The 20,953-nt window shown below is 38.7% G+C and overlaps 1 protein-coding gene across 8 annotated transcripts; it reads left to right on the top strand.

Annotated features, from left to right (window-relative positions):
* The first annotated feature begins 82 nt into the window (after positions 1-82).
* On the top strand, positions 83-20,294 carry sbno1 (strawberry notch homolog 1). Of its 8 annotated transcripts, XM_079660468.1 has the most exons (35): positions 1,812-1,830; positions 2,794-2,913; positions 3,005-3,103; positions 3,223-3,450; positions 3,557-3,692; positions 4,187-4,287; positions 4,378-4,480; positions 4,742-4,902; positions 5,087-5,220; positions 5,332-5,422; positions 5,536-5,697; positions 5,829-5,964; positions 6,080-6,185; positions 7,553-7,706; positions 7,805-7,987; positions 8,467-8,564; positions 8,649-8,800; positions 8,924-9,127; positions 9,218-9,388; positions 9,476-9,645; positions 9,734-9,865; positions 10,077-10,212; positions 10,345-10,457; positions 10,560-10,631; positions 10,715-10,814; positions 10,960-11,034; positions 11,162-11,308; positions 11,547-11,641; positions 11,730-11,816; positions 11,994-12,131; positions 12,223-12,299; positions 12,641-12,834; positions 18,472-18,572; positions 19,016-19,142; positions 19,673-20,294. In XM_079660468.1, the coding sequence occupies exons 1-35, from the start codon at positions 1,822-1,824 to the stop codon at positions 19,738-19,740; spliced, it is 4,380 nt and encodes a 1,459-aa protein (XP_079516594.1). In that variant the 5' UTR covers positions 1,812-1,821; the 3' UTR covers positions 19,741-20,294. The 8 variants fall into 8 exon arrangements, with proteins under 8 accessions (XP_079516589.1, XP_079516591.1, XP_079516590.1 ...); XM_079660463.1 differs by lacking the exons at positions 1,812-1,830; positions 18,472-18,572; positions 19,016-19,142; positions 19,673-20,294 and adding exons at positions 83-413; positions 12,930-15,578; XM_079660465.1 differs by lacking the exons at positions 1,812-1,830; positions 18,472-18,572; positions 19,016-19,142; positions 19,673-20,294 and adding exons at positions 385-413; positions 12,930-15,578 and having other exon boundaries at positions 4,384-4,480.
* Positions 20,295-20,953: the final 659 nt, after the last annotated feature.

The raw sequence follows: 20,953 nt of genomic DNA, 5'->3' as shown, positions 1-20,953 counted from the left end.
TAAAGAGAACTCAGTAAAATAAAAATAAGCAGAGGATGGAAAAACAAAAAGGAAGAGAACAGCGAAGAAGAAAAAAAAATATCGTCACTTCCTACGAAGATCTCGCGTGGTCACGTGATGTTGCATTAGCTCGCTGACTCTGCTATGTTTGTCGTTTGTGCTAACGTTTCAGAAATGCTAACTTACTCGCTTTTATCGGTTTATCGTGTCAAAAGGACGTCCCTCGGCCTTCCAGAGACCCATTTTTACCGACGGTGGGCGAGAAGTTTGACTGCGAAAACGGGCCTTCGCGTCACGTGACCAGCATGCGGCTGAGCGTTTTATAAAAAAAGATGGCGTGAGAGCGGCGGAGCGAAGAGGACAACAAACTGCCGAACCGGAGCGGCGAGAGAGAGCAGCTCTTGAACTGTCAAGTGAGTTGATTTCAGCCTGGGGATTTGTTAGTTTTAACACTAAAGCCCCGGTTATTATTAACACAAATGTGTTGGGGCTTGGTAGTACGTTTACAGAAAGTATTATATATTTCAATTTTAAGGTGTACGTTTACTCCTCGTTGCTAATGTTAGCTTAGCGACAGCAATGACACCGAGCACAACATCACAACAATGCTAGAGGGCTGATAGCTGAACCCCGCAGCCGAACCCTGCCTCTGTATGGGGATAAGGTTGAGGAAGGACACACTCAAATGTAAGGTTTAGACACTGTTTTGAACACCTATTGTTAGTGCTGTATAAGCTGGCTAGTGTTATTTTAGCAACGTATCATGTTAGCGAAAACAAGCTAGCTTTGGATTGCACCTTACCTTCAACCTGTTTATTCTGTATTCGACCATTTACTGTCTACTTCTACTTGACAAATATGTGTATTGAGTTATCATAACATAACGATTACAACATACCGTTCTATTTGACATTAAATGCACACATAAGGAAAATAGCTCAAGTTCAGTGTGTAGTTATACTTTCCCCACGTTGTATTGCAACTGTGGAACAACCATTTCCCCTTGGGATAAATTAAGTTTTATCTTATGAACTTGTTGCGTTTAATGTCAACAGCTTATTATGTAACCCAAAACCACGACTAAATACCAGGTATTAACACAATATTAGTAATTGGTCTCAGTGTGGATAACGTTAAAAGCTAACTGACATGTGTGTCTCCGTGATGACCGTTAATGACACAAAGCTTTCTTAAAATTGTAGTTTGTTGTTGGGCATTAAGGTGTTTGTCCTCACTGTTGTGTCTCTGAAATGAATGTGAAACTGTCTTAGTACGTTAGCTCTCTGTTAGCACAGTTTAGCCGTGTCACCCTGCTTTACCCAGGCTAGTTTAACAAGCTAGATGGTATGGCAACTTGTAAGGCAAAGGTTAGCTGGTTCCAAATACATTTGTTGAAATACATCAGCGTTCTAAAAGCCTGGTCCCATCATACATCATATGTGCCTGCTTTTATTAAAATTAGCATCCTACGGAGCCAGCTTGGAGGTCGGGGGCGTTAGAGTCAGAGGGACCAGGAAGTTGTAGGCACTAAAGCACGGCATTGCAAACACGTGTCTTGTTTTGGGTCACTTTGGAACAAGTCTGACCTGGTCGGCAGACGCTGCTGTTAGATATGGCCAACTCTCCTTCCTCTACATAGTTTGTCTAGATTTGGAGTGAATTTAGGTATCTCGATTCAGTGTTACGTTTTTAATATCATTTTCGGCGTGCTCTGCAGGACGAGATACGGCGAGGTGAACGTTTTAAATAGGTGTATTATGATGCTTACGTTGGATTGAAATACCGTGTGTTATAGGTACACTATACACGTTTGGTCTTTTAATGCTGAAGGTAAACACATGACATCTTAGTTTTTCTTTGGGAAACTGGGCATTGAATTTTAAATCGCACTCCGTGTTTCATCTCATGCGTGTACCACACATGTGGGTCCTAATATCCCTTTTGGTATTTTTAGTTCATGTGTTTTTTGAGGGTCACATTTCTGTTATGTTTTTGTTTTTGTAGGAATGATCAGTTGCATTGCTTCTCTTATGGCTATCCTACATAGAGTTTAAACTATGTATTAGTTTGATGATATGCTTGTAGTTGTTAGCCTCATCTGGTAACCTCTGGGGCAGATAGACATGTATTCTTTATATTTGTCTTTTCCATTGTTTTATTTACACACACCACTCCCTTTTAATACATAACGACTCCTCGATTTGCATATAGTCAGTACAGTTAGGAAGAAATGTCTTAGTGCTTTTTACAACTCAAATGTTGAAATCGCTAGTGTTGCTGTGTGCATGCATTATGTTGTGAAAATGTTTGAGTTTGGTAGAAGACAATTCGCATGGGATTTTTTTAACAAAGGAATTATTCTTCATCACATGCAATAACCACAAGAAACAGGTTTATTACCAGGTAGGTTTACAAGTATGAGGAATTTGACTTGGTGTCGTGGTGCATACATACAAGTAAAACAAGTATTGAAAACACAGGTAGAGAACTAGAAAAATATAACAGTATTTACATTGCAATAGAATAAAATATGGAATAAAAATCGGCAGTAATAAAAAGAAGAAAACCGATATCGTTGTACATTGTGTGCATTAATGTAATTCATACAGTCTGTGTTGTGGCTGTAACTTTTCACAGTTTAAGAAGCCTGCACATGTTTGACAATCTTTCTATAGATACAGTGTACATGTACAATGTAATTGTTTTGTGTAGTGATTTAATCCGCTAATTCTTAAACATTGTCTTTTTTATAATTTTATCATTGTTATTAATAGATGTATTCTTGTCCTGCAGATGGATCCTGGACAGGATTTACTCCTCGCTGCCCTGAGTGAGAGTGGCATTTGTCCAAATGATTTTGGCTTTTTTGATGTTGATCCTCAGGATGTTGCACAGCCCTCCACAACCCAGCAAGTAAGTTGGTCTTTGTTCAAATGGAAGATAATAGTTTTCTTAATGTTATCAAAGCTATATGTTAATGTTCTGATTTTTGCTCCTCTTCCAGTCTATCTCCATCAGTGCCCTGGAGGGTGGTATGGGGACAGAGTCGGTGGATGTTTTTCGAAATAATCCTCCAGTTCCAGTACCGATTGTTACTATCAGGGTGAGATTACACATTAACAACCTCCCTTAATTAATTATTTAGGACAATGTTAAGTTGCAGCTGATGTTTTGTTGTATGTATTAAAGTAATTTATTCTCTCTGCTCAATGTCTTCAACAGCACAAACCTCAGCCATCAACCACCACGTTTGTCTTAAATCAGCTGAATCAGTTGCCGTCACTAGGAGCTGCTGTGACCAAACAATCAGTAACAAATCCCATCAAACATACCATAACTGTCACCAAAGTGGTCCATGTTAGTAATTCAGCTTTGCGAGGAACTTCAACCCTATCCTCTACAAGTACTCCTTCTTCAGCGCCGACAGTAGTGCCTTCTAACAGAGATCAGGTACGTTTGTGGAAACCATGGTTACCATCCCAAGGCCACAACAGCTTAGAGAAATGGATTTAGTTTGATTATTCTGATTTTATATACATTTATTTTGTTGTTGTAGCAAATTCAGCTGAAAGACCTCCTCCGAACTGGCAATGTGAGGAGCACTGGTCTTAAAGGGAACAGTTTGATGGAGCTCATGAGACTGAAGCCTCCATCTAACATCGCTCCACCAGTAGCAACGGCAACCTCAACAGGTCAATTGTTATGTTATTTATATGTATAAATAGATTTGTGTTTTAACCCATTCAAAATTAATAAGAAATTGCATCAGTTGTGATGTATGGTTTTAAATAATTGTTTGTGACATCTCTGATCCTTTATTCCCTCCTCCATCCACATTTTGTTATTGTAAAATTATTTGAGAATTTCAAAGTTTTATTTGGAAAGAAATACACTATGGTTGCAACTCACTGTTACTTTCATTATATAATGTTATTATATGTTGATCGTTTGGTCTGAAAATGATGAAACGGGTAGAGTATAGATTTGCACTATCACGTTACACAAAGCAGGGCACGAAACTTACATTGCGCAATCCTGAACAATGTGATGTTCAGTGTTTTATGCTTAAAACACATGATAGTTCTCTGCAACACGAGCCAATTCAATTTTTGTTCATCCAAATTGTAATATTAGAAGAAGAAAAAAATTGTCAGTACTTGAATAGTTTTCTCTGTTGGTGTTTCAGCTGAAATGCTCAATGGGATCAAGAAAGAAGTATTTGGTAAAGAGTCTCCCAGGATCTGGATGAATGAAGATGTTAAAATGCAGCCATTCTCACATTCAATGGTAACTATTATAATATTGATTTAAAAAGGCTGATAAATGTTGCCTAATGTGTTGATATGGTGTTAACATTATTGTTATGTAAATCTATGGATACAGAAAATCCCAGGGATGAAGGAGGAGGATGAGCCTGAGGAGGAAGAGGAGGACGAGTTGGGTGTCGTAGAGACTTATGCAGAGTACATGCCAATGAAATGTAAGTATAACTGTTGTGTTGAACTACAATGGTAGTATTATACTACAGAATACTGTTTCCTAATCTAGTCTAGCCAAAACCCTCTATTCCACACTAAGAACCTTTTTAAATGGCAAGTCGGGATTACTCCAAGTATATGTTACAGTGAGATGTAACTGCAGTATCAACCTGGCTGGTGGCGCACAATCTAATAACAAAAAACTAAATACAAACTGCTATTGTGATTTGCTCTTCCACTGAATCATGGGTTTGTCAATTCAGTAAAGATTGGCCTGCGGCATCCGGATCCTGTGGTGGAGACCAGCTCCCTGTCCAGTGTCAACCCTCCAGATGTGTGGTACAGACTGTCCATCTCAGAAGAAGTCATTGATCGTGGCTGCCTGTCTGCACTGCAGCTGGAGGCAATTACATATGCTGCTCAGGTAAGGTCAGGTTGTTAATTTGATAGGCTATATAAACTATGATGATTTTCATCAATGCAGTAAAGCTTTATGATAACTTTTTTTTTTTTTTTTACTTTGACACAAGACAGAAAATTGAAAGAAGCCTTTGAAAGGCAACGTTTTTGAGTTGTAATGATTAATTCCTTGTCCCTGTGTACCACAGCAACACGAGACATTCCTCCCCTGCGGTGATCGAGCTGCATATTTGATCGGAGATGGGGCAGGTGTGGGGAAAGGCCGGACCGTTGCAGGCATCATCTATGAGAATTACCTTTTAGGCAGAAAGAGATCTCTTTGGTAAATATCCCAATCCTTTACATTATATTTAGCTCTTAAAACGATTAGCCTTTTAAAATAAATGATCTGTCAACAGAATGACCTTCATTACTATTCTCCTCTTTTGTTCAGGTTCAGTGTCTCTAACGACTTGAAGTATGATGCGGAAAGGGATTTAAAGGACATAGGAGCCAAAAACATCTCGGTTCATTCATTGAACAAGGTAAGATCATTTTATGATACATATATAAAAATGGTGTTGAACAATGTAAGGAAAAGTGTGTCCATGACTTATAACGACTAAGTGTGACTCAATTACATGCTTCATATTTCCAGTTCAAATATGGAAAAATCACATCAAAACACAATGGCAGTGTGAAGAAAGGTGTGATATTCGCCACTTACTCCTCCTTGATCGGAGAGAGCCAATCGGGAGGGAAATACAAGACCAGATTTCAACAGCTTCTCCACTGGTGTGGGGAGGACTTTGACGGAGTTGTATCCTTTCCATTAGCCATCAGTTGATACCATAGATGTAACTTTGTCCTTTTCATGGGTTTTAAAATGCAATCAACTAAGCTGGAGCTAAGTGATTTATATAATTAATTTCCTTAACAAAATGTCTTAAGATTGTGTATGACGAGTGTCACAAAGCCAAAAATGTATGTCCAGTTGGATCATCGAAACCTACAAAAACTGGTCTTGCTGTGTTGGAACTGCAGAACAAACTCCCTAAGGCTCGCGTTGTGTATGCAAGTGCTACAGGTTAGTAGAATCACATGTATTTATCTCTTTGAAAGGGTTGGCAATGTAAACTCAAGTGGAGCTGGGAAACCTGTACAAACGCTTTACATTCTGACAATATATTTCTTCTCATTAGGTGCCTCTGAACCCAGGAATATGGCCTATATGAATCGTCTGGGCATCTGGGGACTAAAAACACCTTTCAGAGAATTTAACAACTTTATCCAAGCAGTTGAGCGCAGGTACATTTCCTCTTCTCTTTTTTTTATGTGTAAAAAAAAAAAAAAACATGTTCCCTTCCATGGACTTGAATGCTGGTGATTGCAAAATGTGCTAACATGCAGAGTTGTGTGTAACACGTTACTGTAATAATATTACTTTTGTCGGTAACGGTGTAGTGTAGTGCACAACAGGACAAAGATCTCAACACGCGCAGAGTTGGGAGTAGGAGAAGTTGAGTCAGAGAGAGCGACCGAGGAGCTGCACGGCTTCAGCTTAAAATGCTCCCGTCTCCTCAGGTGGACCAATCAGCCTGACGAGGGTAGCTAATCAGCTAACGGGCACCACCTGCTTGCTCACTACGCACGCACGCACACGCACACGCACACTCACACTCGGAGGGAAAAATATACACACAAATGACCTAACTCGTAACAAGGACCGGTAACCAAAGCAGAGCTGGCAGTCTTGAGCCGTTTCCCTAATATAAAGCGCATCTTCCTGAAATACAACACCGCTACCCCATCGAGTGGAGGGTGGAGAGGCTTTTCAGCCTAGGCAGTCTTGTGCTAACACCAAGAAGAAATCGGTTATCTGATCAACTATTTGAGAGAATCCTCCTCCTAATGCGATTATAACCACTGCTTCAGTGACAAACACATAAAATAAGTGTTCAGCGTGAGATCATGAGAGGGAGTGTGGTAATAGGCCTATGTTCACAGCCAATGCCACTTTGGCCTATTTTCGCTTTTGATTGTTGTTAATTATGTTAAAAGGCCATGTTGACTATATTGTATATTTTTTAACTTACTGTTCAATTAATGAAGCTCATGCTTTAGGTTGTGTTATTTTTCATTAGCCTTTAGGCTATTTAATGCTGATAGGCCTTTTTTTTGTTTGTTGAGGCAATCAATATTTGTGTATTTAATGTGTTATCAAGGCCAACCTCTTATTTTGTTTTATACAGGCTATTTATTTGTAAAGTATTTGTTTATTTTGCCAGTGTCACATCACATTGATATGGCCCACTTCCATTCTTGAAATGCTCTTTACGTTTCACTGACTGTTAGCTTGTTGTGGTAGGCTGGTGGCCTATTTTATTCAAGAGCATATAAAAAGAAAGACTTGTTATGTCTTCCTTAATGCAATAGTAATTGGGGGTGCAAGTGGAGTCTCGCAGAGGCAAAACTGTGGCGCTCTTACACTGTAGGTGCACCACAGTCTGCGTGATCTGCCTGTAGGGAGGGGAGGGCCGGCCCTGCGAGTAAAGTAAGGAGTTACTTTATGTAGAGAGTAACGAAGTAGTGTAATATATATATATATATATTGTTTTGTAACGACCCCATCTCTGCTAACATGTATGTTACACATTTTTTATTTTTTATTTTAGAGGTGTTGGTGCCATGGAAATAGTAGCCATGGACATGAAACTGAGGGGAATGTACATTGCAAGGCAGTTGAGTTTTACAGGAGTGACCTTTAAGATCGAGGAGGTTCCCCTGACTCCGCAATACATCAAGATGTACAACAAATCTGTCAAGCTGGTAAGCCACAACGAATAAGTACAACAAGCACATTTGTCACATTACTGTGATTTATTTGATGTCCTTGCTGTTTACAACTTGATCCATGTGTCTCCTAGTGGGTGCTTGCACGAGAGAAGTTCCAGGCGGCAGCGAACCTGATGGATGCAGAGCAGCGCATGAAGAAGTCCATGTGGGGCCAGTTCTGGTCTGCTCACCAGAGGTTCTTCAAATACCTCTGCATCGCCTCTAAAGTCCGCAGAGTGGTGCAGCTCGCTCGAGAGGAGGTCGCAAATGGAAAGGTGAGACTAAACTTTAAATATAAACTGAACTTGATTGGGCGGACAAGTCTCCAAATCATTGGTTAGTTTGAAGTTTATTTGATTAACTACACGAACACTTAATAACAATGAAATGGATTCATTTTTAAATTATCACAGAAAAAGTTAATAAATAAGAAAGACCTGCACACACTTCTGACAATTGACTGTTCATTATTAAACTTACAAAGTGAACTGCAATCTCAGGCAAATTAGCAGCCATACTGAGCCCTGCTTCCTGATGTTATGAAGGCTCAAATGTTTATTGCCAAGTTAAATATAAAATAGAAACATGATAAAGTTATCAAGTTAAGGAAAATATAACTTACACATTTAAATTGAACCTATGGTTCTCAGGTCAAAGCTGAAAAACAAGAGATGAATGCTTTGCAAGACACCATTTTTTTTAAACTGTTCATGTTGTGCTTCCTGCTTTAACATGATATACATTCCCTCTGCAGTGCGTGGTGATCGGCCTTCAGTCCACTGGAGAAGCCAGAACACTTGAGGCCTTGGAGGAAGGAGGAGGAGAGCTCAATGACTTTGTGTCGACTGCAAAGTACGGACAGAGTAAAGATAAGATTTCTCCAAAACAAGGCAAATGATATGTCTGTAACTATAAAGAATTGTTTTTTTCTTGTAGAGGTGTGCTGCAGTCCCTGGTTGAGAAGCACTTTCCAGCTCCTGACAGACAGAAGCTTTACACTCTATTAGGTATCGACCTCTCAGCTAAGAAGACCCCCTCACCCATTGAGCCTGCAGCACAACCAGAACAGAAGGGCAAAAAAAGGAAAGGTAAGAAAAAGCTCAAACTTCTCCTAAGACTTCATGAAATCACAGATGGCTTTCTCTTAAAGATTCCTTGTGACCTGACTCTTCTGAATCGATCATTTATGATGCCTCTGATTATTTCTCCAGGTTCAGATGTCAAAAAGCAGCCGAAAAAGAAGCCTCGCAAGCACGGTGGTTTGTCTGGTACCAGCTCGGAGGAGAGCCAGTCGGAGGAGTCAGACAGAGAGTCTGGTAAAGAAAGTGACGACAGCTTCAAATCTGTTAGCTCGGGGGACGAAGACGATGATTTCAACCCATTCAGAGACGAGTCTGATGACGACGATGAAGATGGTGAGACTCCTGATGGGGATTGTGAAACCTTCTTTTTCTGATAACCTATTCAGTGCTAACGGGAAAAATGTATTCCTTGCTTTGTTATAGATCCATGGCTGATCAGAAAAGAACCAAAGAAAGGAAAGGAGAAGAAGAAGAAAAAGAGAAGGAAGAGTGTTGATCCTGACTGCATTCAAAGTGCCTTGTTAGCCTCCGGGCTGGGGTCCACCAGGCCCGCTTTCACCGCCCCTGTTGCCCCCCCCAGCGCGACTGCCATTGGTAAGCACAATACCACATGGCCAAGCAGGATAACAAGACTCAGGTGCAGTATTGTGGTTAATAAATGCCTTTGTATCTGTTCTTTAGTCAAGGCAGAGAGTCAGGATAGCTGCCTAACAAGTGAAGACGCAGTGGACAACGCCCAGAAAATGAAGAGAGATCTGTTGGAACAACTTGATGAGCTAGCTGAGGATCTGCCTCCCAATACCCTGGATGAGCTCATAGATGAACTCGGAGGACCCGAGAATGTAGCTGAGGTAATGTTTCTATTCCTGTTGTTTAAAAAAGGTGTATCATTTGATTTGTGTCTTACATCGCTTGACGGTCTCTTTAACTGTGCTACAGATGACTGGCCGAAAAGGTCGTGTGGTCAGCAATGACGACGGCACCATCACATATGAATCCCGCTCTGAGCTGGATGTCCCGGTGGAAATCCTCAATCTCACCGAGAAGCAAAGGTTCATGGATGGAGAGAAGGTAAAGGCAACATTATGGTTATTAGAACTCTTGTAATGTGCAATATTAACTTGAGGAAAATATTAGAACTTATGACCGCCAACCTAGTGATTTAATATGCTTGTGATTGATGTAAAACTTTTGACACTTCTACAAAAGGAGAAAGAATAACAGCTGCTCATTCCACATTTGTACATGGAAAGTAATGTTTATTGTCTTTCTTTTCAACCAGAACATAGCCATCATCTCGGAAGCTGCCAGCTCTGGTATATCCCTGCAGGCCGATCGTCGAGTGAAGAACCAGCGGCGGAGAGTCCACATGACGCTGGAGCTGCCGTGGAGCGCAGACAGAGCCATACAGCAGTTTGGTCAGCAGAGATATACCTCACTGTGAAGGCACAACCAAAATGAGTGCCAGTTATTCAAAATGTGTCCTTCTGTACCAGGGCCAGTTTGGAATACCATTATCTCATTGTACCAAATGTGTTGTTTGGACACAGGGAGAACTCACAGATCAAACCAGGTCACGGCTCCAGAATATGTCTTCCTTATCTCGGAGCTGGCAGGAGAGCAGAGATTTGCATCCATCGTTGCCAAAAGACTAGAAAGCCTGGTAAGGACTAATTGAATGAATAATAAAGATCATTAAATCGAATTAAAGGAAGTGTTACATTTACATGAAATATTAACTGTATTTGTTAAATCTTTGTAACAGGGTGCTCTCACTCACGGAGACAGAAGAGCAACAGAAACCCGAGATCTCAGCCGGTTTAATTTTGACAACAAAGTAGGCGCATAAAGCCTTTTTCTCAGAACTTTTATTGCCGTTTGTATTTGGCTGTAACTCACTCATGTTTGTCTTTGCTACAGTATGGCCGAAATGCTCTGGAGATTGTGATGAAGTCCATCGTGAAGCTCGATTCTCCATTAGTTCCTCCACCAAGTACTTTTAGAGGAGATTTCTTCAAAGGTAATTTGAGTTAAATGCAATGAACGTATTTCCCTTTCAGTCGAAACATTCCTAACCAACTTTGTTTTGTAAAACGTTTCTGTTACCATCTACCTTTTTAGATTTTTGATCTATTGTCGTCAATAACAATAATATCCTCCTGTAGAAATTCAAACCGGATTAATAGGTGTGGGCATCATCAATTTGGACGAACGATTTGGCGCAATGATACTGGACAAAGGTGATTTCATAATTGTTAAAATAAATGACATTTCAACAGTTTCATAATTTTGTGTAATATGTAGGGCAACTCTTGGACAGTTTTGTGGACATTCTCACATAAATGTAATGCATATCCTTTGCTACAGATTACAACAACATGGGGAAGTTCCTGAACCGTATTTTGGGCATGGCGGTCCAGCAGCAGAATGCCCTGTTCCAATACTTTTCTGACACACTGGCTGCAGTTATTCAGGAAGCCAAGAAGAGTGGCAGATATGACATGGGCATTCTCGGTAAGATGGCCATCACTCTTCATTTTCACATTAAACCGCTTTCACCAATACAGAAGCAAAACTGGGACAGAAAGCATTTTTGATATGTTAAATCATTTAAAGCGCTTTCCTCTGTGACAAAATCACTTGAGTAATACCGATCTTTCTGCCTTGAATTTCACTATCTCAGTACCACATTGTTTCTGAAAGTTATCAGACTTTAATACAAAAATAAATGTTCTTCTTTTTCTCATATTAGATCTGGGCAATGGTGATGAGAAGGTGAAGAAGGTAGACTGCAAGAAATTCTTAACTCCAGGATACACCACAGCAGGACATGTAGAGCTGTACAATGTAAGTTTATAAATAAATCTCTATATGAACTCTTTAGGATATAGTTAGATTGCAGTAACATAACCTGACTTTATATATGTTTTCCCAGGTGAGTGTGGAGAGGGGGATGTCCTGGGAGGAAGCCACGCATGTCTGGGCGGATCAGAATGGAGGGGATGATGGCTTCTATGTTCAGGTACGAGAAGATTGAGAAATAATCTCACATATGCCTCATTTCCACAAGCACTGTTGGTTAATATGACTTTCTAGTGAAAGCTGATATGACTTTGGACTTATCGAATGAATGGATCCTACATTTACTAATTTCTTGGAGTTCCACTGTTTTTAAATGTTTTTGTTTTGTCGTTTTCAGATGAGGAACAACAAGAAAACAGCCATACTGGTCAAAGAGGTGAACCCCAAGAAGAGGCTCTTCCTGGTTTACAGGCCGAACACCGGCAGACAGGTCAAACTGGAGACTTATGCAGACATCAAGAAAAAGTTTAAAAAGGTGAAACATTGTTTGTATTCAAATGTTATTATGAAAAAAAATCCCTATTGCTTTATGTGCTTAATCATGAAATGTGCCTGTTCCTCTTTAGGTTATGTCAGATGACGCCAAGCAGCACTGGATGGACCAGTACCTGTCGTCAGCAAAGATCTGCTCTCATGCATTTTGGTATGTGCACTTTAGATCTCTATTAAAGGTCGGGTCTGATCGTATTCTATATGTTTAACTCTGTCCAGCTACTGGAGCCCAAAGCTGGATAATTCCCTTCCTGAAAATGAATCGCCACCAAATGCAATATTTCTACTGATGTTTCATTTTTTTTAATCAAAACTACAATCACCAGCAAACAACTAGATATTTGTGACAAGATTTCATAGATAAACCAGCTGGGGAAGACAAAAAGAGTTGCTGGTTTTTGTCTTGTGATGAGATTTGTAGAACAGAATGAAAACATAGAATATAAACAGCTTTGATTATTCAACCTATAAATGGTCTGTTTCTTCTCAAAGGCGGGGTAACTGTAAGAAAGCCTCAGTGGGTCTTCTGTGTGAAGTTGGACTCCGGTGTCGGACGTACTATGTTCTGTGTGGCTCAGTGCTCAGTGTGTGGAACGAGCTGGAGGAAGTGCTCACCCCGCTCAGTGGAACCAATGTGAAGGTGCAGATTGTCCGCCTCAGAACAGAAGATGGACAGAGGATAGTCGGTAAGTTGAAAGGCCGTTTTGATTTTAAAGGAATAGTTCTTAAAGGAAAATAATAAGCTCATAAGTTCATTGTCAACTCTTTCTTTATTTTACAGGACTGATCATTCCAGTGAACTGCGTGAATGCATTAATCAACAAACTCTCGACGTCGGACCAGAGCCAGCAGCTCGCCGTGCAGGAGCTGCAGAAACGGCAGCAGCTCCACCCCCAAAGTCTCAGCCAGGCCCCCAACACATAGTTTAGGGAGGACCGCGTTAAATCCCGTCTCAAGTTCACATCCCTCTCTGAAGGGGTCTGACTGATGAGCCTCTATCTCTGCACTGCAGGCTCCAGGACCGCTGCCCCTTGTCCTGTACAGACACCCCCACCCCTTTCTCTGAGGGTCCGGGGTGTCACACCAAGCTGTGGTGATTCTCAGATGTAAAGCAGTGGTTGTACAGAGAAAAGATTTCAGGGTTTTTTCTTTTCTTTTCTTTTCTAGTTCTCCAGACTCCTGTGTTCACCTTGAGAGATTTTGACGGGTGATGTTTTGTCCTCTGACATTCAGAGTGAAAAGATTTGTGATATATTGATGAAGACAGCGTAGAAGTTTAGAGGGCATGTTGGCCTGTGGCTGTTGAGTTATCCTCTCCTACACATGCTTTAAGCTGGTCAGCCTGCACTACCTGGTGTGAAGCAAAGACTTTCTTCTTGGTTCAGACCAAAGGTGGATGAGACAAAGAACACTATGTCTTTGAAAGTCTGAGGGCTTCAGACTTTCATTCAAAAGGCCATTTAAAGCTAAACTACAATCCCATTTTAATATATTATTAAAACTGTTTATCGCTCCTCAGAACATCATTCAGCACTAATCCAGAGAAATAATTAGTCTGCGGTTTTAAAAAAAAAAGAAGGGGTGTAGGACATTATTCCGCCTAAAAACAGGAAGCCTTATATCTGCAGGTAGTTTTCTGATTATCTGTATCCATTACAGCCTGGCGTTTTTCAAAATGTCTTTGTATCATTACATATAGTTTCATCAGTCAAGCACCTTTACAAAGCACTAAAACGTCAGACTTTGATTTGTAAAAGACTTATTTTAGTGTCAGCTGCTCTGTTGGTTTCTTTTTATAGAGCATGAAGCAGAGAGAAATGATTCCCAAAGATAATATTGAAACGCTGTTTTCTGTTCGAGGAATGAGTCACGTTTGTGTTATCAGCAAACCGGGCTTTCTTTTTGGATAGCTGCTATCAACACAGTGTATTCCCCTTTCTCAATTTAGCATTTATAAGCAGAATTCAGACAGTTTGTTAATTGTTTACAACACACCAAATTGTATTGATAAGCAGATATAAGGATTTTTGTATGTGTCCTTTTAAAGACATGCTTCATATTATAAGAACTTTGTCCCATTCATTTTCTGTTTGTACAGCAGTCATCAGTAATGGATGCCCACAGGAGGAGTTAAAATATTGAAAGTCGTGTTTATAAATGCATATCTGCTTACAACTACATACATGTTGCAAACCATTTATTTAATGTTTATATACTGCGTATACATGTTGAATAGGAGAAATATCTGCTGTTCTATTTAAGCAGTAAATCATTTGTTCTCCCTTCTCCCCAGTCTGTTAAAAACTTTTATTCGTAGTTTGTGTTGCAGGTTAAAATCACCTTTGGTCTTTGCCTTGCCTAATGTCTGAGGGAAAACAATGTTGTGATGTCAGTATTACCTTACTGTACTAACTCTCATTCAAATGACAGGAAACATGTTAACCACAACAATTGCATACAGTAAAGCAGCTGAGGAATTGTGAGCAATGTGAAGTCCTTGACGAAGAATATCAAGTGCTCTGCCTCAGATGCAATATTTATTTTGTTCCTTTTTCTAAAGAATTCTGCTCAGGGTTTAAACGCGTACATAGACCCTCTTTGAAAAAAACAAAACTAACAAAGAAACATCTTTAATGAAGAATCTGAAATGCATGACCTTCACTCACGGTGCTCCACCGCTACTCCGTAACGTTGCTCTGTGGTTGGCTGTATTTACAGCTCCTTTTCTCAGTACATGTTTCTAACGCATCTGTCTGAATCCTCTGAAGCTGTGCTATTAAGGAAACAGATGATTGCTTCTGTTGAAAAGTAACCCTCCTCTTTTGCCTCAGTCCTATATTACATTTTGTTAAATCTGCACTGGAAAAAACTGACAAGTCTGGATACACAAACTGTCCTAAATGCTGATAATTATACAAAACGGATGTGTTTTCTATCACCTTGTGCTCAGACACATTGTTAACATGCGCTTTAGTTAATGTTATTAACTGTGTACTATCTTTTCACAATGGAAGCATTTAGAAACAAGTGTAATGGTAAGGAAGAAGTCTTTGTATCATACCAATTTGCATTTTGTACACTTTATAAAAGGATAGACACAGAGTCCCGACCGACAAAAATGGGAGAGACTATTGAAAAGGTCTTCTCTCGAATTGGAAGTATTATAACTTGAATAATTATCATATATAAGCCAACAAATTGTTTTATTTTGTCTTTCTGAGATGTTATATACACGGGCTGCTGACTCTGTAACATAGTTTTTGATGCCGTAATGGCAGAATGCTTCCTTTTTTAAAGTTGAAACACTTGAACTTTTTATTTTCTCTCCTTTCATCATTGCACGAGTTGCACTAGTAACAGAGTTGTACAAAATTCAACATGACCTGTACATGAATGAGTGTGATGCTCAATAAAGCTTGGTATACTTCTACTGTGTAGTACTGCTGATTATTTAATGTAATTATACTGGGATCCAAAAGGCAAATATAGAAGCTTGGGATTCATTATGGTTATAAAAGTGTTTTATGATTTGGGATAATAATCGAAAACAAGCACATTTTCACTTGTATGTATGCTACCTATAGATCAGTTTTCTCATTTCATCCTCTAGGAAATCGGTAATTTTTAAAGCACTACATTTGTTTTTTACACTGCAGATTTAGCTAAATACAAAGATAATCAACAAAAATGATGTATAATTATAGATTATATTACCTAGCAGAATGTAAGACAATTAAATTAGCTTCACCATGACCTGTTACAACATTAAGGTGATGAATTTATAAATACATCAATAATTATATATAATATATATGTAAATCTGAAAAAGGCAATTTTGCATAATTAATCGTTTTACTTTTGTATTTAATTGTGATGATCCAATACATTATTTAATTGTAAGTAAATACATTATTATGATAATCTTATAGACAAATTATTATGAATATCAGACCAAATCATATTAGTGTATGAACAACAAGCAGCATGATCAATGGGGAACAACACTTGCAAACAGCCACCTAAAATTCTAATATTTTGTGTAAGAAATACACGAACAGTGTAAATTGGAGATATTTTATGACAGATTTATTTAACTTTAGGATCAGTATGACATTTTAAATAGAAAGGAAAGCACCAACTCCTCACCCATTGTTATCTATTCATTTGTTAGGGGACATCCCACTGCTTCTCTGGGGTCAGAGGTCATGACTGTGGGCCAGGATTGGGCTAAACCTTGTGCTTGTGTGTCCAACCATGTGGTCAAAAGAGCCTGGTGGGGCATACTACTGAGGCATCTGTGTGGAAGAGGAGAGGATACACAGCTACACTCCTTTAAAATATGATTGGATCCTTTATAAACTCAAATTCTTCTTTTCATTTTTGTTAATGTAAAAGCTCTACAGATTCACTCTACAAAACAATGGATGCGCTCCCACAGACAAAGACAGGTACCTGCAAACAAGCTCGTTTTCTCATTTCAGAGAAAAAGTGTTAATATGTACCTAAAACAAAAAGCGTTTACTCTCCTAACTAATCTGCATAAATGTTAAATGTAACTTTAAATCAAATAAACATACACGAAGTTAGTTATTTTGCTTTTAAACATTGGGGTTTGTCTCTAAATGTGGTGTAAAATCCAAAAGAACACTTAAAATGTGATGGAAAAAGTACAAACATACTTAACATGTTACCTTTTTAAACATCCCTAAATGTAATAAAGTGTTTTAAAAGTGTATTTTAAAGTAGACTTCCCGACTGATGTAGAGTAAAACGTGCTAAATGTGTGTGAAACGGCGGGTGAAATCCGTCGCTTTATCGTCGTAATCAGAATTAAACCGTTTTTCTTGATAACCCGCAATGGATAGTAGCAGTGTAAGAAAGCATAGTGGGTGTCAATATAAAGTGACGGCCATATTTGCCGGTGCCGCTGTTGTAAACAAAAAGTGAGAGACAGACGCTTCACTGAATTTCGGGTCATTTTTATTTCTTTAATTTACAATGTCTTTGGGAATGTCTTATAAACCCAATGTCCATCAGCACATTCCGGGAACTTCTGGGAACCAGGGTAAGGAGAAAAAATGGTGGAAAATCAAAGTATCCGTCCGTTAAATCGAGTGTTAAATTCAGGGTCTCGGAGAATACCTGGAGAAAGACCGTGTCTGTAGTTTTTGTCCAGTTATATATATAGGGTCAGATCCTGGGAGCTAGGCTAATTCATATCCGCCATTATTACTAATGTAAAAGAGCGCCATCCGTGCTATCAGCTGCTGAGAAAGACGGTTAACGTGAGAAACGACGAGGCGACGGTTCCTAAAATGCCGTTAACCGTCGTCCAGGGTCCTGGTCCCGCCGGGTGGGTGCCGTTTCACGGTGACAAAAATGTATCACTTGTGTCTTCTTGAGCCAGCCTTGTTCCGTTTCCTCCATGATGCTCCTCGGTCGGAGCTGCTGATTGATCTGCCTCTGAATTTTTTTATGACTCTTCGAGGACATCTCGCGTTGGAGGATGATTATTGCAGCCGAACAAAGCAGCAGGGGAGCGGCGAGGGCGGAGGACAAAACATGCCTAGACTCTGTGGTGGAATTAAGGATTTCGGTGTTTTACTTTAGTGGGAATATTATCACATTTTAAAAAATACTCCTGCATTCAGTATCTTACTCATGAATATTATGCACGTAATGTGAAAGTAGGCACCTCATTATCATTGACTTCAATGCTTCTTGGAGTCAGATATAGTCCTTTTTATTTTTTTGACAGCGTGAGAATATTTATTCAAATATAAATTAAGTTGTACTTTGTATGATGTGTTATTGTACGTAAAAAGACCCAGCAGTACATCAAGTAATTGAAATGAGCTCATCCAGCTTCAAAATTAGAGGAATGTACAAATTATTGCAGCAATATTTATTATCTAACGATGTAATGTGTTTCTAAAATTCATAATGAGAACTTTTAGAGTTTGAATGCAGGACTTATTCTAATAACAACGTAAGTTTAATATGTAGTATAGTAGTCTACCTTTACCTCACTATCGAAATGCTTCATCCACCACTGCTTACTACATGTTTTCTCTCTTTGTAACACTGTCGTATATTTAACTTTTAGATTAATATTATTATTATCAATGCAGAAACATGTTATTTTATGCCCACAAAATACATTAATAAATTAGACAAAACAAATCTGAAGGTCTGATTTCAGTTTTTGGTCAAATGTCAAGGGTGTTTTTAACTATTTTCTGATGTTATTGTCCATCTTATCTTAACAACAATGACAACAATTGATGCTGTATATCTAATGCCCTTTTGTGATTTTGGAACAGTTGGGAGCCTACAGTCTCCCTCAGCAGCTAACCTGGCCACGTTGCAGTCCTACAGGCCGCTTCTGAGCGACTTTGGACCTCCGTCTCTGGGATTCTCACAGGTAAACTGCTGATCTGATTGTCACATATATTTCACTTTATTTACTTCCTATTTAAAGGAATGTTATAAACTTCCTTTAGTAGGGTATTTGCAAAAGACAGATAATGGTCAGTTGAAGCAAAAAAGACATACAACTGTTTCCAAGGTAGACTAGTACAATACATGACTAGTAAACTAATCTTGATATGTGAAATTCAAGATGTTACTTTTAATTGCTTTCTCAATAATAATTGGTGGGAAATGTTTTATTTTAATGAGATATTATAAACGTGTCTATGCTTGCCTGTTTTCCTCTTGCTCTTAGATGGTTTTCAAAGGATTATTGTAATGACATATTCCTTTCTTTAAAATAGTCCTCCTTTTTGTAAGTTCTTACATTTTGCGTCACTTATTTGTGATCTTTGTTGAACCTGGCTTATCTTTTTCTGTTTACTCTAACCTCAGGGCTCCAGTGGCAGCCAAGTGCCTCAGAACAAATATGCAGAGCTGCTGGCCATCATCGAAGAGCTTGGGAAGGAGATCAGGCCCACATATGCCGGAAGCAAGAGTGCAATGGAGAGACTGAAAAGAGGTAACAGTTAACCTTGAAATTAAACTACGTACTTTTACTCAAGTCAAAATTCTTTGTTTAACAGTTCATTATTAGCATCTGAAAGACAGGAAACCAACGTTACAAACATGACTAGTTTATACAATATAACGCATTGCTGAAGATTAAAAAGCTCAACAGTTTATAAAGTATTCAAAATTAGAACAACTATAAACATCTACATGAGTAACATTTGACGTACACATTCAGCAATAATAATCTAAACAAATTATATTTATTTATATATTGTAAAACACTGGAAGGGAACATTTTACTGCAAAATGACTTCTCTACTCTTTAAGTATATTTAGCTAAAAATACTTCTGCTTCAGTAAGGGTGCAGGATTTTTACTTGTATTGGAGTATTTTCACAGTGTGATATTACTACTTTTACTGAAATAAATGTTCTGAATTCATCTTCTTTCATTGCGTGAAATGTAGAACAATTAGAGTTCACAACTTACAGTATATTACAGTTTTTTAATTTAAATTCTATTTGTCTTTCTTTAAAGGAATAATCCATGCCAGAGGGTTGGTGCGTGAATGTTTGTCAGAGACGGAGAGAAATGCGAGGTCCTAGCTGCCAACAGACATTCCTCCCTGCAAGAAGAACTAACAGAGTGCGTCTCGTGAAATAAAAATAAAATAACTTGCATGGCACTTCCTTGGAGAAGAGGAAGTAAATGAACAAAGGATGGGAAAAGCAAGCTCCTTGAGAAAAAAAAAAATACAATAACACAATTCATGACTCCTGAGGGTTCTGGAGGATCATTTAAATCATGTGTGGGTTAGTGGAATTCATTCATATGTGTTTTTATGCCCCACTTTTGGGATCTTAGTTTTGACTTCATATTTAAAACATTGATTTGTGCATGTGAACAGGCCCGGGGGTTAATTGTAGACGGCGCATGGCTTGTACAGGGGTAGATTGAAAGACTTGTTTTTTGATAGTATTTTGGTCTGTTTTGCAGACCCTTATAATACACACGACTGTAAGTGAGTGAGGGGCAGAAATGTGCCAAATGCATCGGTTCATTCGTGTTGAGGTTGGTTTTGGTATTATAAAAAAGGAAAATGCTGTTACTTGCATCTTTGTATGTATTTATTACTCCGTGTAATAAATTGTATTTTCAATATAGTTGTCATTGTATGATTCAGTGCATTTCAGACACTCGTCATCCAGTTTTGATGATCACTTATGTCTACCCAACTTTTTATTATAGTGGTCAAGAAAGGGGACAACTAAGAAACCACAGGGATTTTTCTCTTTTTCTCTGTGGACATTCTTCATCTGACTTGCTTCTTAATTAAGATAATGACTCTCAATTCGTCTCCATGTTTAGGCCAGCTTCTTATATGGTAGCTTGATGCCATTATTGTGTGTAAATGTACGACTAATAGGACACTTGGATAAAAGCGCTACATAAAAGCAGTTCATTTCATTATTTTTTTAAACTGACAATGTAAAGACACATCTGTTAAAAATATTAACGAGTAAACTGTTGACAGATAGGCCTGGGGTCCAAAAAAAAAGAACAATCTATATATATATATATATATATATATAGATTGTTCTTTTTTTTAATATATATATATATATATATAATTTTGTAGGGCTTTCTGTAGGACATAATAGTGGTGGAAATCAGGATAACACACTAGCGTGATGGAACCCAATATTCCGGCATTAAAAGTGCACAAGGTTTCGGATTGAAGGGCCACAGGTTTTCTTACAAAATCAAATCATTTCATTTAAGTTAGTATAAAATAATGATATTCAATTTAGTTTATTA

Source organism: Notothenia rossii, assembly GCF_949606895.1.
Source record: "Notothenia rossii genome assembly, chromosome: 11".
NCBI classification, from domain to species: Eukaryota; Metazoa; Chordata; class Actinopteri; order Perciformes; family Nototheniidae; genus Notothenia; species Notothenia rossii.
This window is presented reverse-complemented; position numbering and strand designations above follow the sequence as displayed.

Coding starts and splice junctions, on each gene's coding strand:
- sbno1 (XM_079660468.1), top strand. Junction 5,221..5,331: donor GGCAGAAAGAGATCTCTTTG/GTAAATATCCCA, acceptor TCTTTTGTTCAG/GTTCAGTGTCTCTAACGACT. Junction 5,698..5,828: donor GGGAGGACTTTGACGGAGTT/GTATCCTTTCCA, acceptor AAATGTCTTAAG/ATTGTGTATGACGAGTGTCA.